A 13,453-nucleotide genomic window follows, 5' to 3' on the forward strand; every position below is an offset into this window, starting at 1 on the left:
CATGGAATTCTCCAGACAAGAATACTGGAATGGATTGCAATGCCCTTCTCCAGAGGATCTTTCTAACACAGGGATTGAACCCAGGGATTGTCTCTTTCGTCTCCTGCATTGGTAGAGGGTTCTTTACCACTAGCACAGCCTGGGAAGCCGTCCTGCAGTAGGAAATGGCAACCCACTTCAATATTCTTGCCTGGGAATCCCATGGAGAGAGGAGCCTGGTGGGCTACAGTCCATGGGGTTGCAAAGAGTCAAACACGACTGAACGACTAACACTTTCACTCTGCTCCTGGTAGGTTTTGGTGGCGACTGTACTGAGCAACTGGGTCAGTTAGTAAACCTGCCCATAGGCGTCTTTACTAGGAGCACAGCGCTCTGGGTCCATGGTCTTCCTGTTATTGGACTTTTTTCTTCCCTTCTGGGTGCTGTTCTGGAAATGGAAGGTTCATGCTGTCAAAGTGGATGCAAATTTCTAAACTTTCCTGAAGGTGATGTAAATAGGAATTAGAGCAAGAAGGAAATTTACTAGATAAGGGGGTCCTGGACTGGAGGAATTGTTTAAAAAAAAAAAAATGAGGGTGAGCTAGAAACTAATATTCAAACTCTGATTTTTGCTTTACAGTTTGAAATGGTTGTATAAAATGAACACATAGTTTCTAAGGTTTACAACAGGAATAACTTTAAGACAAAAATTTAATTTTAAAAATAGTGTAATAGCGTGACTGAAAATTTAGAAAGCAGAGAAAAGATATCACTCATAATTTTTCTACATTTATTTTTATGTGGTTACAGTTAGAAAGTGAAGTGAAAGTGTTATTCGATCAGTCGTGTCCAACTTTTTGCGACCCCATGGACTGTAGCCTGCAGGCTCCTCTGTCCATGGAATTCTCCAGAGAAGAATGCTGGAGTGGGTTGCCATTCCCTTCTCCAAGGGATCTTCCCAACCCAGGGATTAAACCTGGATGTCCTGTATTGTAAATGGATTCTCTACCGTCTGAGCTATGAGGGAAGTCAATTACAATTACAATTAATGTGTATATATATACTTTTGTCTCATTTTCTTCACTGTGCATTGTATCCAAACCATCATAATTAAAATGTGTTCTTCTAACAGTTATTTGAAATGTGTTTATCAACCACAGCATATTTCTTAAAATTTTGTTCATTTCTTATTGTTCCCAAGATTTTAAATTAGCATTTGTTTTAAAACTTTCTTCTGTAGGTTGCGGCTCCTCTTGCAGTCTGTTGTGGATGCTAACATGAATGCTCTGCGGGTCTGGGGAGGAGGAGTTTATGAGCAGGATGAATTCTACGAACTCTGTGATGAACTAGGCATAATGGTGCGTAGTTGACAGCTCACCATTTTGTAGATATGTCACCATATCCTCAGTTTGACCTCCAGTGTTCTGAGTGGGTGGCATTGCCCATTCCTTTTTGTTGTTGTTGATGTGGTGTAGTTTATTTACAATGCTGTGCTAGTTTCGGGTATACAACAAAGTGATGCAGTTATACATATGTATGTATATTCTTTTCCATTGTGGTGTATTACAGGATATTGGATAAAGTTCCCTAGGCTATGCAATAGGTCCTTGTTGTTTATCTATTTGATATCTAATAGTTTGTATTTGCCAATCCTAAAGTCCTAATTTATCCCTCCCCACCTCCTTCCCCTTTGATAACCATAAGTTTGTTTTCTATGTCTGTGTTTCTCTTTCATAAATTCATTTGGGTCATATTTTAGATCCCACATATAAGTGGCATCATAGCCCATTCCTTCTTTTCTCAGAGCCAAGAATGATGTTCCACTTTTTTTTTTTTTTTTGGGCAGAGAAATAAATGGCATCTAGCAAACCCAGAGCCATAATTGATAGTAAATATCATAATTATTTGATTATTTTAAAATACTAGACATTCTGCATATTGGTTATATCTAAGCATATATCTATATTTTCTTTGTAACTCTCTTTGTGATAGGTTAAGCATAAAAAGGAAAGTAAAATATTAAAAACATTTTAATTTTAAGGAGATCTAACAAGACCTAGAGAGAAGAAAAATGATTACATTTTAAAAGATGTGCTTAATACTGTCATTAAGTACCTCTGAACATAGTTTGCATTGGTGAGGGTTAAGCAAAGGAAATATATTCTTTTAATTCTAGTCTTACAGTTCTAAAATATAAAGCACTTCATAGAAGAGTAGTAATTTTAATAATATTGATAATGCTGATGGTCATGATGTGTCAATATTCTGGAATATTCTGGACATTGTTCTCAGTGCTCTGCATTTATTATTTTATTTCATCTTCATGCCCAGCATATGAGGGAGTTACTGTTGTTCTCTATCCCCGTTTTACTGGCATGTGGAGAGGTTAACTAACTTTCCCAAACTCACAGAGTGGGTATATGGTGGAACTGCAGTTCTGATTCAGGCCGACAGATACGGCACTGTGCTCTAAACCACGCTCCTTGTGGTCTCCCTGAAGGGTGCATCCTGAGTCGTGTCTGGCACTTTGCAACCTGTGGACTGTAGTCCACCAAGCTCCTCTGTCCATGGGATTCTCCAAGCAAGAATACTGGAGTATGTTGCAATTTCCTACTCCAGGGGATCCTCTCAACCCAGGGATCGAACCCATTTCTCTTAGCGTCTCCTGCATGAGCAGGTGAATTCTTTACCACTAGCGCCACCTGGGAAGCCCAGTTGCACTTACGTGGTTTCCTCTAAAATGTCCATAAAGGGATCCTTTTGGCCATGAAAAGTTAATTCTTCGATTTTTAAAAAAGTACATTTCTTAACAGTCTGGACCATTTCTCAAAACCAAATTCCTGGTGAAAATTAGAATGAATTAGAAATGAGGAGAGGTTGGGAGAAATGTTTACTGAATTTCACATTCTCCACAATACAAGCACTATTTCCTTATTTGCATTCCTCTTTTTTTTTTTTTCTTTTCTGCCCACCTAACATTTTCTCTTCTCAGGTTTCCCTACGGCTCTGGTGAGTTTGTAAAGTGCCTTTCCTAGTGCCCCATGCCTTGTGCTGCTAAAATGGTCACATACATCGGGCTGAGTTGATTTTCGTTTGCGTGAAAGATAATGCCCAAGGTTTAGGACAAAGACTTTCCTTCTGTGCAATGAAACCTATGGAAGTACTGTGTTGCCTCTTATTTGATTTGCCAGATATGGCAGGATTTCATGTTTGCCTGTGCGCTTTACCCAACCGATAAGGATTTCATGGATTCCGTGAGAGAAGAAGTCACTCACCAGGTATGTCATTACGTAACATTCCAAGAAGAAGTAAAGGCTTAAGTTTTAGTTTTGTGTTTTGTTAAACCTGTCCTTGTTTTTCTTGTTTTAAATTCCATTGAAGTACAGCTGATTTACAATGCTGTGTTTAATTTCTTCTCTTTGTTTCTTTTTGTTCTCTTTATTAAATCCCATGGGGAAAAAAAAATCAGCCAGGTGATTGACTCCTTGAGTGAGTCCATCCAGTCTCATGGTTCTCATTCCACTTATTGGTGGATGACTGTCAGATTTATTCCTGGCCCTGACTTCTCTGCTGAATTCCTGGTTCTTATTATCCAGCTCCCTGCTTGGTAGCCCTACCTGGAGGTGTAATAGGAATCTCAAATGTAACATGTCTAAACCAAACTTATATTACCTTCCCCAGACTTGCTTTTCTTGCTGTGTTCCCCACCTCAATAAATGGCAATACCGGTCTTTGAATTTCTCAGGCCAAAAATTTTGATTCTTAACTCCTTGATTTCTGTTGCATTCCACATATAAATACCTTGTATTTATAGATCTATAAATGCAAAGAAGTGATTATATCCTAGCTCTGTTCACTGAAAAGTCTTAAAAAGAGTAAACAGCCTAGTCAAATTGAGCATCCTTGTATTGAAATAGTCTTTCCCACTAAGAGAAGAGTTCTTAGAGAAATGGCTGGTTCCAGGTCTGGAACAGGAGATGATGCTGGAATATTTTGGCATACAAATAACAAGGAGGCTACCAAAGATATGTTAAAAGAATATTGATGAGATTGACCGACCAAAAGTGGGACAATTTGAAATTCAGTAAGGATAAGAATGTCAGTGGATTGAAATCCACTGAGTATGTTAAAATCTATAAGTATGTTAAAATCTATAAGTGGGACAATTTGAAATTCAGTAAGGATAAGAATGTCAGTGGATTGAAATCCACTGAGTATGTTAAAATCTATAAGTATGTTAAAATCTATAAGTGGGACAATTTGAAATTCAGTAAGGATAAGAATGTCAGTGGATCGAAATCTACCGAGTATGTTAAAATCTATAAGTTAAAATTGGTGTCTGTGAATGTATATTTGTGGGGAAAACCAAAAGAAATGAAAAAAATATTATGGCACTCAAGATACTGGTTACTTTTGGAAGGAAGGAAGGACTGTGATTAGGAAGGGGTACATGAGGGCTCCTGGGGTCTTGGTGAAGTTTTCTTAGTCTGGATGGTGTTGCAAGTGTGATTGCCTTATAATAATAATTCACTGGGTCACAGTTTGTTTTCTGTGTCCGTTTTTTCTTAAGTTTAGAAAGTGAGCATTGAATCATCCCTTACTCAGAGCCCTCTAGATACAGTTAAAGATCCTCCATGCGCTATCTTGTCTCTGCCTGTCTCCCCAGCCTCGTTAGATACCATATTCCCCGTACTTTCCCTGACCTGGAATGCCTTGCCCTATTACCCTCCTCTGTGGGTGATCTCAGTCGTTCTTTTTCTGACTCGTCTTACCTTGGGCATGACTCTCTGGGAAGAAACTTTCTATGTCTGCAAGTCTAGATTAGGTCATTTTCCCTTTGTGACATACATCACACTTGAAATTACTTGTTCAATGTTTTGTCACTCCATCAAGGTTGTAATCTCCCTGAGGCTTAGGGCAAGTTCCCCCATGACCCGGCTGTATTAGTCATCTGATGTATAAGTGGATGGATGAATGAATAACTTTTAAAATATTAATTGTAGTTATGTAGGTTGTAAACATTTCAGTCTTATTTTAAATTTTCCTTCACACAATTAAAATATATCTATGCGTTTTCAGTTCTTTTATGTATTATTAAAGAGAACTTTTTGTGCAGGGTTTATTAAAATTTTAAAGTAAAGCTCATCATAAAATTCTAGGTCAGTTTGAAGGGTGTGTGAGCATAGAGTCACTGAAGTTTTTTGTCTCTTCGGTATTTGTATTTTCGTCAGTACCAGAAGCAGGCCTGTCACAGTTGGTCATAGCCCTCTTTTACCTGTATATGAAAAGTGAAAGTGAAAATTGCTCAGTTGTGTCTGACTCTTTGTGACCCCATGGATTGAATAGTCCATGGCCAGAATTCTCCAGGCCAGAATATTGGGGTGGGTAGCCTTTCCCTTCTCCAGGGGATCTTCTCAACCCAGGGATCAAACACAGGTCTCCTGCATTTCATGTGGATTCTTTACCAGCTGAGCCACCAGGGAAGCCGAAGAATACTGGAGTGGGTAGCCCATCCCTTCTCCAGCAATCTTTCTGATCCAGGAATTGAACCGGGGTCTCCTGCATTGCAGGCAGATTCTTTTAACTGAGCTATCAGGGAAGCTACCTTAGAAACAGTATTTCCAGGGGCAAATAAGGAAATATTGTTTATAAGACTAGTTTAGAAAAAACACAAACTTTAATTTTTTAAATGACATACATCTCTTTAAGGTATTCTTGCTGCTGCTGCTAAGTTGCTTCAGTTGTGTCCAATTCTGTGTGACCCCATAGATGGCAGCCCACCAGGCTCCCCCGTCCCTGGGATTCTCCAGGCAAGAACACTGGAGTGGGTTGCCATTTCCTTCTCCAATGCGTGAAAGTGAAAAGTGAAAGTGAAGTCGCTCAGTCGTGTCCGACTAGTAGTGACCCCATGGACTGAAGCCTACCAAGGTCCTCCGTCCATGAGATTTTCTAGGCAAGAGTACTGGAGTGGCTTGCCATTGCCTTCTCTGAAGGTATTCTTAATACATCTCTATTTCACATGTGAATTACTTAGCATATTGAATGGAGACCACAGTGAGAACATCAGCTGAAACCCATCATGTAATCATCCATTCCAGTGCAAGAGAAGCTATGAATACCAATGAGGTTATATTGCTAAAACATGTTCCAAAAGAATTTCTCTTGACCATTGACTCACTCTGTTGTTCTCAAAGAGATTTAATTGCCCTCTTCTGCTGGGTTATCTTCCAGTGTGTCAGAAGAACTGAATCCTTTCCCGTCTATGAAGGGCTGGCCTACAATGAGCCCAGATCATGCAGGGTTTTCAGATTCCTCAATTTCTTTTTCTGTATTTAGATATATTCAATGACTTAACCTTAGTTGATTTCTTAAGACATTGCTGTTCATTCGATAAGTCATGTCCAACACTTTGCAACCCCATGGACTGCAGCATGCTAGACTTCCCTGAGTTTGCTCAAACTCATGTACGTTGAGTCAATGATACCATCCAACCATCTCATCCTCTATCATCCCCTTCTCCTCCTGCCCCCAACCCGTCCCAGCATCAGGGTCCTTTCTGATGAGTCAGCTCTTCCCATCAAGTGGCCAAAGTCTTAAGATATGACATAGTTATTTCAGAGGACAGACTCTTGATGTCTTAATCTTTTTTCCTCTAGAATGCTTCACGTCTTTGTAAATTCCAGAATCTCTTGTGGTATTCACTCGCTTTGTAAAGCTCTCTCTACCTGTCCTGGTGGTTTTCTGATCTTGCTGGAGACTGTGTGGGACTTCAGTCCCTCTCTCACAGTAGTGTTTGTTTTGTCTTATTTGTTTCTTCCTCAAAAACTCCAACTTGCTTTTGAGAAACTAACCGCTGTAATGTAATGTCTTCTGCCCTTTGTATTTCTTAGAACCTTTTTGTGGTGGGCCAGATAGTGATGAGTTGATTTGTTTTTCCCTTTTAGTAAAAGGGATTATATTTTCATCAGTTTTTATAAAACAGAAGAGGAACCATATTTTATCAATGTTTATAAAATGTAGATAAAAAGAATGTCAGAGGTTTCTTAAAATGTCTTCCCACATGTAACATTACTGCTCATTTTCTGATGAGTTTTCTGACATGTAAAAATACACATGCAGAAAGGCAGTGGTTATAATTTTATGAATAATTGCAACTCTGAGCCTTTTTATGTTGAGCATTTGAAAATTGTTTTATGTTTTCTTCAATTTTAGGTCCGGAGACTGAAATCTCATCCCTCCATCATCACATGGAGTGGGAATAATGAAAATGAAGCTGCACTAATGATGGGTTGGTATGATACAAAGCCCGGCTACTTGCAAACCTACATCAAAGACTATGTGACACTGTACGTGAAAAACATCCGAACGATCGTCTTAGAAGTAAGTTCGTGGACTCCCCTGATGGTCCAATCATTAAGATTCCACGCTTCCAGTGCAGGGGCTGTATGCTGGATCCCTAGCCGGGGAACTGAGATTCTATGTGCCTCTCAGTGTGACCAAAAAATTTTTTTAAAAAGCAGTGGAGTCCCTAAACTCAGCGTGCCTCAGTGTAACACAGCTTAGTACATGCGTAGCACTCAATGAATCCGTCTGTGTCATCCCAGTAGGAACTGGGATGTGGGGGAGAAAGAACCAGTACAATGCTGTGCTCATGCTTGCCGTGCCAGAAGTAATAAAATGATCTTAGCTAGATCTTCTAGATAACTTGCTGCAGCTTCTACATTGAGCACTTGTTGCCTCACTTTGCACTCTTATGTTATGGAAATGGCTCCTTTCCTTAAGTCTCATGAACCAACCTCTGCTGGCTTCAGGCTCTTCTTCTGCAGCTTCCTTACCTCTCTCACTCAGCCTTCATAGAATTGAAGAGAATTAGGGCCCAGCTCTGGAATAGGCTTTGGCTTAAGAGTGTATGTGGCTGTTTTGATCTATCCAGAACTTCTCCATATCAGCAATAAGACTGTTTCATTTTCTTATCATTCATGTTTTCACTGAAGTAGCACTTTTAATTTTCTTCAAGAAGTTTTCCTTTGCATTCACAACTTGGCTGGTGAATAGAAGTGAATAGACCTCAGGTGAAAGAGGCCTATCTTCTGGCCTATCTTGGATTTTGACATGCCTTCCTCACAAATTGAATCATTTCTAGCTTTTGATTTCAAGGAGAGGCATATTTTCTTGCTTTCACTTGAGCACTTACTTGGCCTAATTTCAATACTGTTGTGTCTCAGGGAACAGGAAGGCCTGAAGAGAATGGCTGGTCTCTTCAGTCCCTCACCGGGGAATGGCTTGCCAGTGGAGCAGTCAGAACACCCACGACACTTAAGGATTAAGTTTGCCATCTTATGTGGGTGGGGTTCGTGGTGTCCCAAAACAATTACAGTAATAACCTCAAAGATCACTGATTACAGATCACTATAACAAGCATAGTAATAGTTTAAAAGTTGGAGTTATTGTATAAATTACCAAAATGTGACACAGATACAAAATGAGCAGATGCTGTAGGAAAATGTCACTGATAGACTCGCTGGAGGCACAGTTGCCCCAAACCTTCAATTGTAGTCAAAATGCTGGGCCTGTCCTGCCTTTTTAAAAAATGTATACACTTAAATATCCCATTAGATTTGCTTTGCCATCAAATGACTACCACAACAATTAATAGATTGCTGCTGCTAAGTCGCTTCAGTCGTGTCCGACTCTGTGCGACCCCATAGACGGCAGCCCACCAGGCTTCTCCGTCCATGGGATTCTCCAGGCAAGAACACTGGAGTGGGTTGCCATTTCCTTCTCCAATGCATGAAAGTGAAAAGTGAAAGTGAAGTTGCTCAGTCATGTCTGACTCTTAGCGACCCCATGGACTGCAGCCCACCAGGCTCCTCCATCCATGGGATTTTCCGGGCAACAGTACTAGAGTGGGGTGCCATTGCCTTCTCCAATTAATAAGAGAATCCCAATATTTGGTGGGAATGACAATTATAACACTGGCAGGGATATTTCAAGACACTAAAAATCTGAAACATGGTTTTGGTTTTCTAAGATATAATTTCTGTAACCCTAAGGTCCGTGACTACTTACGTATAGTCTAAGAGGAAATCTTCCTGTGAGCTTTAAAAGGAAAAAAGTAAGACATAGAATGATCACATGTAACCTCATACAATTCACAAAACATCCATAATAATAATTAGGAAAATCTGAATGAAAGATGTGATAATAGAACTTTTTAATGGATAGGGTTTTTGAAAATAGAAGAAATGATGCATTTGAAAATCACTTTATGATAAAGAGATTTGGCAGATACATATACAATATATCTTCTATCACCCTGTGTAATTTTAAAATTGGATCATTGTTTAATTCACTTTAAATGTGATGTACTGATGCTTATACACTAGTATTAAAGGCATTATAATTCTTTGAGTGATTTTTAATTTTCAAAATAGCAAAAGAAATTTTTTGACATATAAGAATGCAATTATCCAACATTTAATCTTCCCTTTTTTGTTGTCTAAGATGATGACAAAGTAAAATCATAGAAAATAAAACTAAATGTTTATATTTCAGTATCTACTGTGTATTTTCAGGTTTTAAGGCCCTCACTGAGTTTCATGACACTTTCAAATAGTAATATTCGGTCACATATAGAGATTCATATCCAATCAAGTTCGCTTTGATACAGAGGCCTATAACCTGATGAATGTAGGATGATGGAATTTTGTCTAGAGATTCTGAGGGCATGGGTTTTCTGACTTAATTTGTAGGTAGATAGAGGAAATGTCTATTTATTGGCTATGTTATTAAAATAGGCTAATGTATTCTGTGATATTACAACAACCCCAAATTTCCATGGCTCAGAACAATGAAACTCATTTCTTCCGTATGCTCCATGTCAGTGGCAGGAAAGTTTTGCTTTCTATCGCATAACATGAACTCCACTGTAGTTTTTAGTATATTTTCAGTATTTGCAACTATCATCGCTATCTAAAATATATTGCGTCTGTTAACACTGATTCCCGATTTGTGTTCTGCCTTCTCCCAGGCAAATGTTAATCTGCTTTCTTTCTCTATGGAGGTGCCTAGTCTGGACATTTCATATAAGTAAAGTCACACAATAGGTAGTCTTTTGTGACTGGCTTCTTTCACTTAGCAAAATATTTTAGTTTCATCCATGTTGTAGCATGTATCAGTACTTCATTCCTTTTTATTGTCAAATAGTATTTTATTATACGGGTATCCCACATTTGTTTATCCATTAGTTGATGGGCATTTGTATTATTTCCACTTTTTGGATATTTTAAAAAGTTTTGTTGAAGTATAGTTGGTTTACAGTGTTGTGTTGATTTCTTCCATGTAGCAAGATAACTCAGTTATATCTATAATATATATGATTTTTCATATTCTTTTCCATATGGATTGTCATAGGGTCTTGAATACAGTTCCCTGTGTTATGCAGTAGGACATTATTGTTTATCCATCCTGTGTATAATTGTTTGCCTCTGCTAATCTCAAACTCCTGTTCCTTTCCTCTCCTACCTCCCCTCCCGCTTGGCAACCACAAGTCTATTCTCTATATCTGTGAGTCTGTTTTCTGTTTCATAGATATATCAATTTGTATTTTAGATTCCACATATTAGTGATATAATGATATTTGTCTCTCTCTGTCTGACTTCATTTAGTATGATAACCTCTAGGTTCCTAGGAAAAATGGTGTGCCTGTCATGCTTTTTTTTTTTAAAATTGTTTACTTATTATTGGCTGTGCTGGGTCTTTGCTGTGCAGGCTTTCTCTAGTTGTGGAAGTGGGGGCTACCCTTCCTTGGGGCGCACAGGTTTCTCAATGTGGCGGCCTCTTTTGCTGCTGAGCACACGATCTAGGGCGTGTCGCTCAGTAGCTGCAGCACACGGGCTCAGTATTTGCGACTCTCAGGCTCTAGACCACAGGCTTAGTAGTCGTGGTGCACGGGCTTAGTTGCTCCGAGGTAGGTAAGATCTTCCCAGATCAGGGATCAAACCCATGTCCCTCACACTGGCAGACAAGTGCTCCACCACTGAGCCATCAGGGAAGCCCCGCCATGCTTTTTAATGAGGTAGAATTTTAAGAATCTGTTTTGAAAATGCAACAGTTTGAATATTGATGTATATTTTTTTTAGTGCAGTCCAGTAATGCTGCAACATATGAAAGGATTCATGAATTGACTTCTTTGAGAATTAACCTGTCTGTGAAACTTAGCACATGTACACCAATATTGCACTTTGAATCACAGGTTGTCATGAACTCTTTGGAGGCTATCCATGGATCCCCAAAGGCTGAGAATGTCTGCATTAGATGCTTTATTGATACCCTGCTTCTTTCCCTCCCCCACCTTTTAGTTCTTTAAGATACTAATATAGTAACTGTGCATGTGCTAAGTTGCTCAGTCATGTCCAGCTCTTTGGGACCCTGTGGACTGTAGCCCGCCAAGCTCCTCTGTCCATGGGATTCTCTAGGCAAGAGTACTGGAGTGGATTGCCATGCCTTTCTCCAGGGAATCTTCCTGACCCAGGGATCAAAGCTGCATCTCTTATGTCTCCTGCATTAGCAGGCAGTTTCTTTACCAATAGTGCCACCTGGGAAGCCCCAGTATAGTGACCACTGTGAATTAATTTTCTAATGATAAGCTAGTCATAATTCAAGCTCTATTTAGTCATAATGCCTTGTTCTTTTGCCCTGCTGGATTTGATTTGCTAAGATTTTGGTAGGATTTTAAAATTTATATTCACAAGTGAAATTGGTCCCTGATAGCTCAGTAAGTAAAGAATCCTCCTTCAATGCAGGAGACATAAGAGATGCAGGTTCAATCCCTGGGTCGGAAAGATGCACTGGAGAAGGAAATGGCAACCCACTCCAGTATTCTTGCCTGGAAAACCTCATGGTCAGAGGAGCATGGAAGTTTGCAGTCCAAGGGGTCTCGAAGAGTCAGACACAACTGAGCAATTAAACCACCACCTGTTGCCCAGGAGTAGAATTGGGTGGCTGGTGACAGAGGTGATAAGATTAAGAATTGTAAACTCATTCCTAGAGGAACCAAATTTGTTTTTAAAAATTGAATCTAGTAGATGAGACTCACAAAGAAAGACGAGGGGACTCTAGTAATAGGAGAATGGATGTTGGGTCTCATAACATTTATATTCAGTATTAAAAATGTTACCTAAACATAATTATTCAGTTTGGTTCAGTCGTTTAGTCATGTCCAACTCTTTGCGACCCCATGAGCTGCAGCATGCCAAGCCTCCCTGTCCAACACCAACTCCCGGAGTCCACCCAAACTCATGTCCATTGAGTTGGTGATGCCATCCAACCATCTCATCCTCTGTCGTCCCCTTCTCCTCCCACCCTTAGTCTTTCCCAGCATCAGGGTCTTTTCCAATGAGTCAGCTCTTCGCATCAGGTGGCCAGACTGGAGTTTCAGCTTCAGCATCAGTCCTTCCAATGAACACCCAGCACTGATCTCCTTTAGGATGGACTGGTTGCATCTCCTTGCAAGAAATATTTGGGCCGTGGGACCCAGCTTGTAGTGTTTGGGGAGCATGTGCTAATACTCACCTCACAGAATGAGTTAGGGGCCTTTTCCATTTTAATGTCTAGGAACAATATAAATAAAATAGAGATTATTGGCTTTGCTGAGACAAATTCACCCATGTAACAGTCTGGACATGCCAGACTGGACATGTAACAATGACTTGGGGGGTGGGCAGAGGTTTTATTTTAGTTTGTTTTTTATTGAAGTACAGCTGATTTACAATGTTGCATTAATTACTGCTGTACAGCAAAGTGATTCAGGTATATATACACATATATATATATACACACACATACCCTTTTTAAAATATTCTTTTCCACTGTGGTTTATTATAAGATACTGAATATAGTTCCCTGTGCTATACAGTAGGACTTTGTTATTTATCCATTCTATGAATATATATATAAAAGCTTACATCTGTTAACCACAACCTCTCACTCTATCCCTCCCCCAACTCTCACTCCATTGGCAACCACCTGTCTGTTTATTATGTCCGTGATTCTGTTTCATAGGTTCATTTGAATTATATTTCATATTCCACATATAAACGATATCATATATTTATCTTTCTCACTTCACTTAGTATGATCATCTCTGGTTGCATCCATGTTGCTGCAAATAGCATTATTTCACTCTTTTTTATGACTGAGCAGTATTCCATTGTATATATGCGTTAAACCTTCTTTATCCATTCATCTGCTGATAGACATTTAGGTTGTTTCCATGTCATGGCTATAGAGTTGCATGTATCTTTTTGAATTATAGTTTTGTCTGAATATGTGCCTGGGAGTGGCTTTGCTGAATCATATGGTAATTCTGTTTTTAGTTTTCTGAGGAGCTTTCATACTGTTTTCCACAGGGACTGGGCCAATCTGCATCCTAGGGTGCATATTTTTTTTTTAACCCTCATGTATTTAATTTTTC

The 13,453-nt window shown here is 39.3% G+C and overlaps 1 protein-coding gene across 2 annotated transcripts in view; it reads left to right on the forward strand.

The window, feature by feature from the left end:
- The window catches only part of MANBA (mannosidase beta), a 127,666-nt gene that overhangs the window by 56,164 nt on the left and 58,049 nt on the right, over positions 1 to 13,453 (forward strand). For both annotated transcript variants that reach the window (XM_019962379.2, XM_019962381.2), the window contains exons 9-11: positions 1,220 to 1,337; positions 3,171 to 3,257; positions 7,192 to 7,359. In XM_019962379.2, coding sequence (XP_019817938.2) covers positions 1,220 to 1,337; positions 3,171 to 3,257; positions 7,192 to 7,359 — 373 coding nt within the window. The remainder of the gene's footprint in view (positions 1 to 1,219; positions 1,338 to 3,170; positions 3,258 to 7,191; positions 7,360 to 13,453) is intronic.

This window comes from Bos indicus, chromosome 6, assembly GCF_029378745.1.
Source record: "Bos indicus isolate NIAB-ARS_2022 breed Sahiwal x Tharparkar chromosome 6, NIAB-ARS_B.indTharparkar_mat_pri_1.0, whole genome shotgun sequence".
NCBI classification, from domain to species: Eukaryota; Metazoa; Chordata; class Mammalia; order Artiodactyla; family Bovidae; genus Bos; species Bos indicus.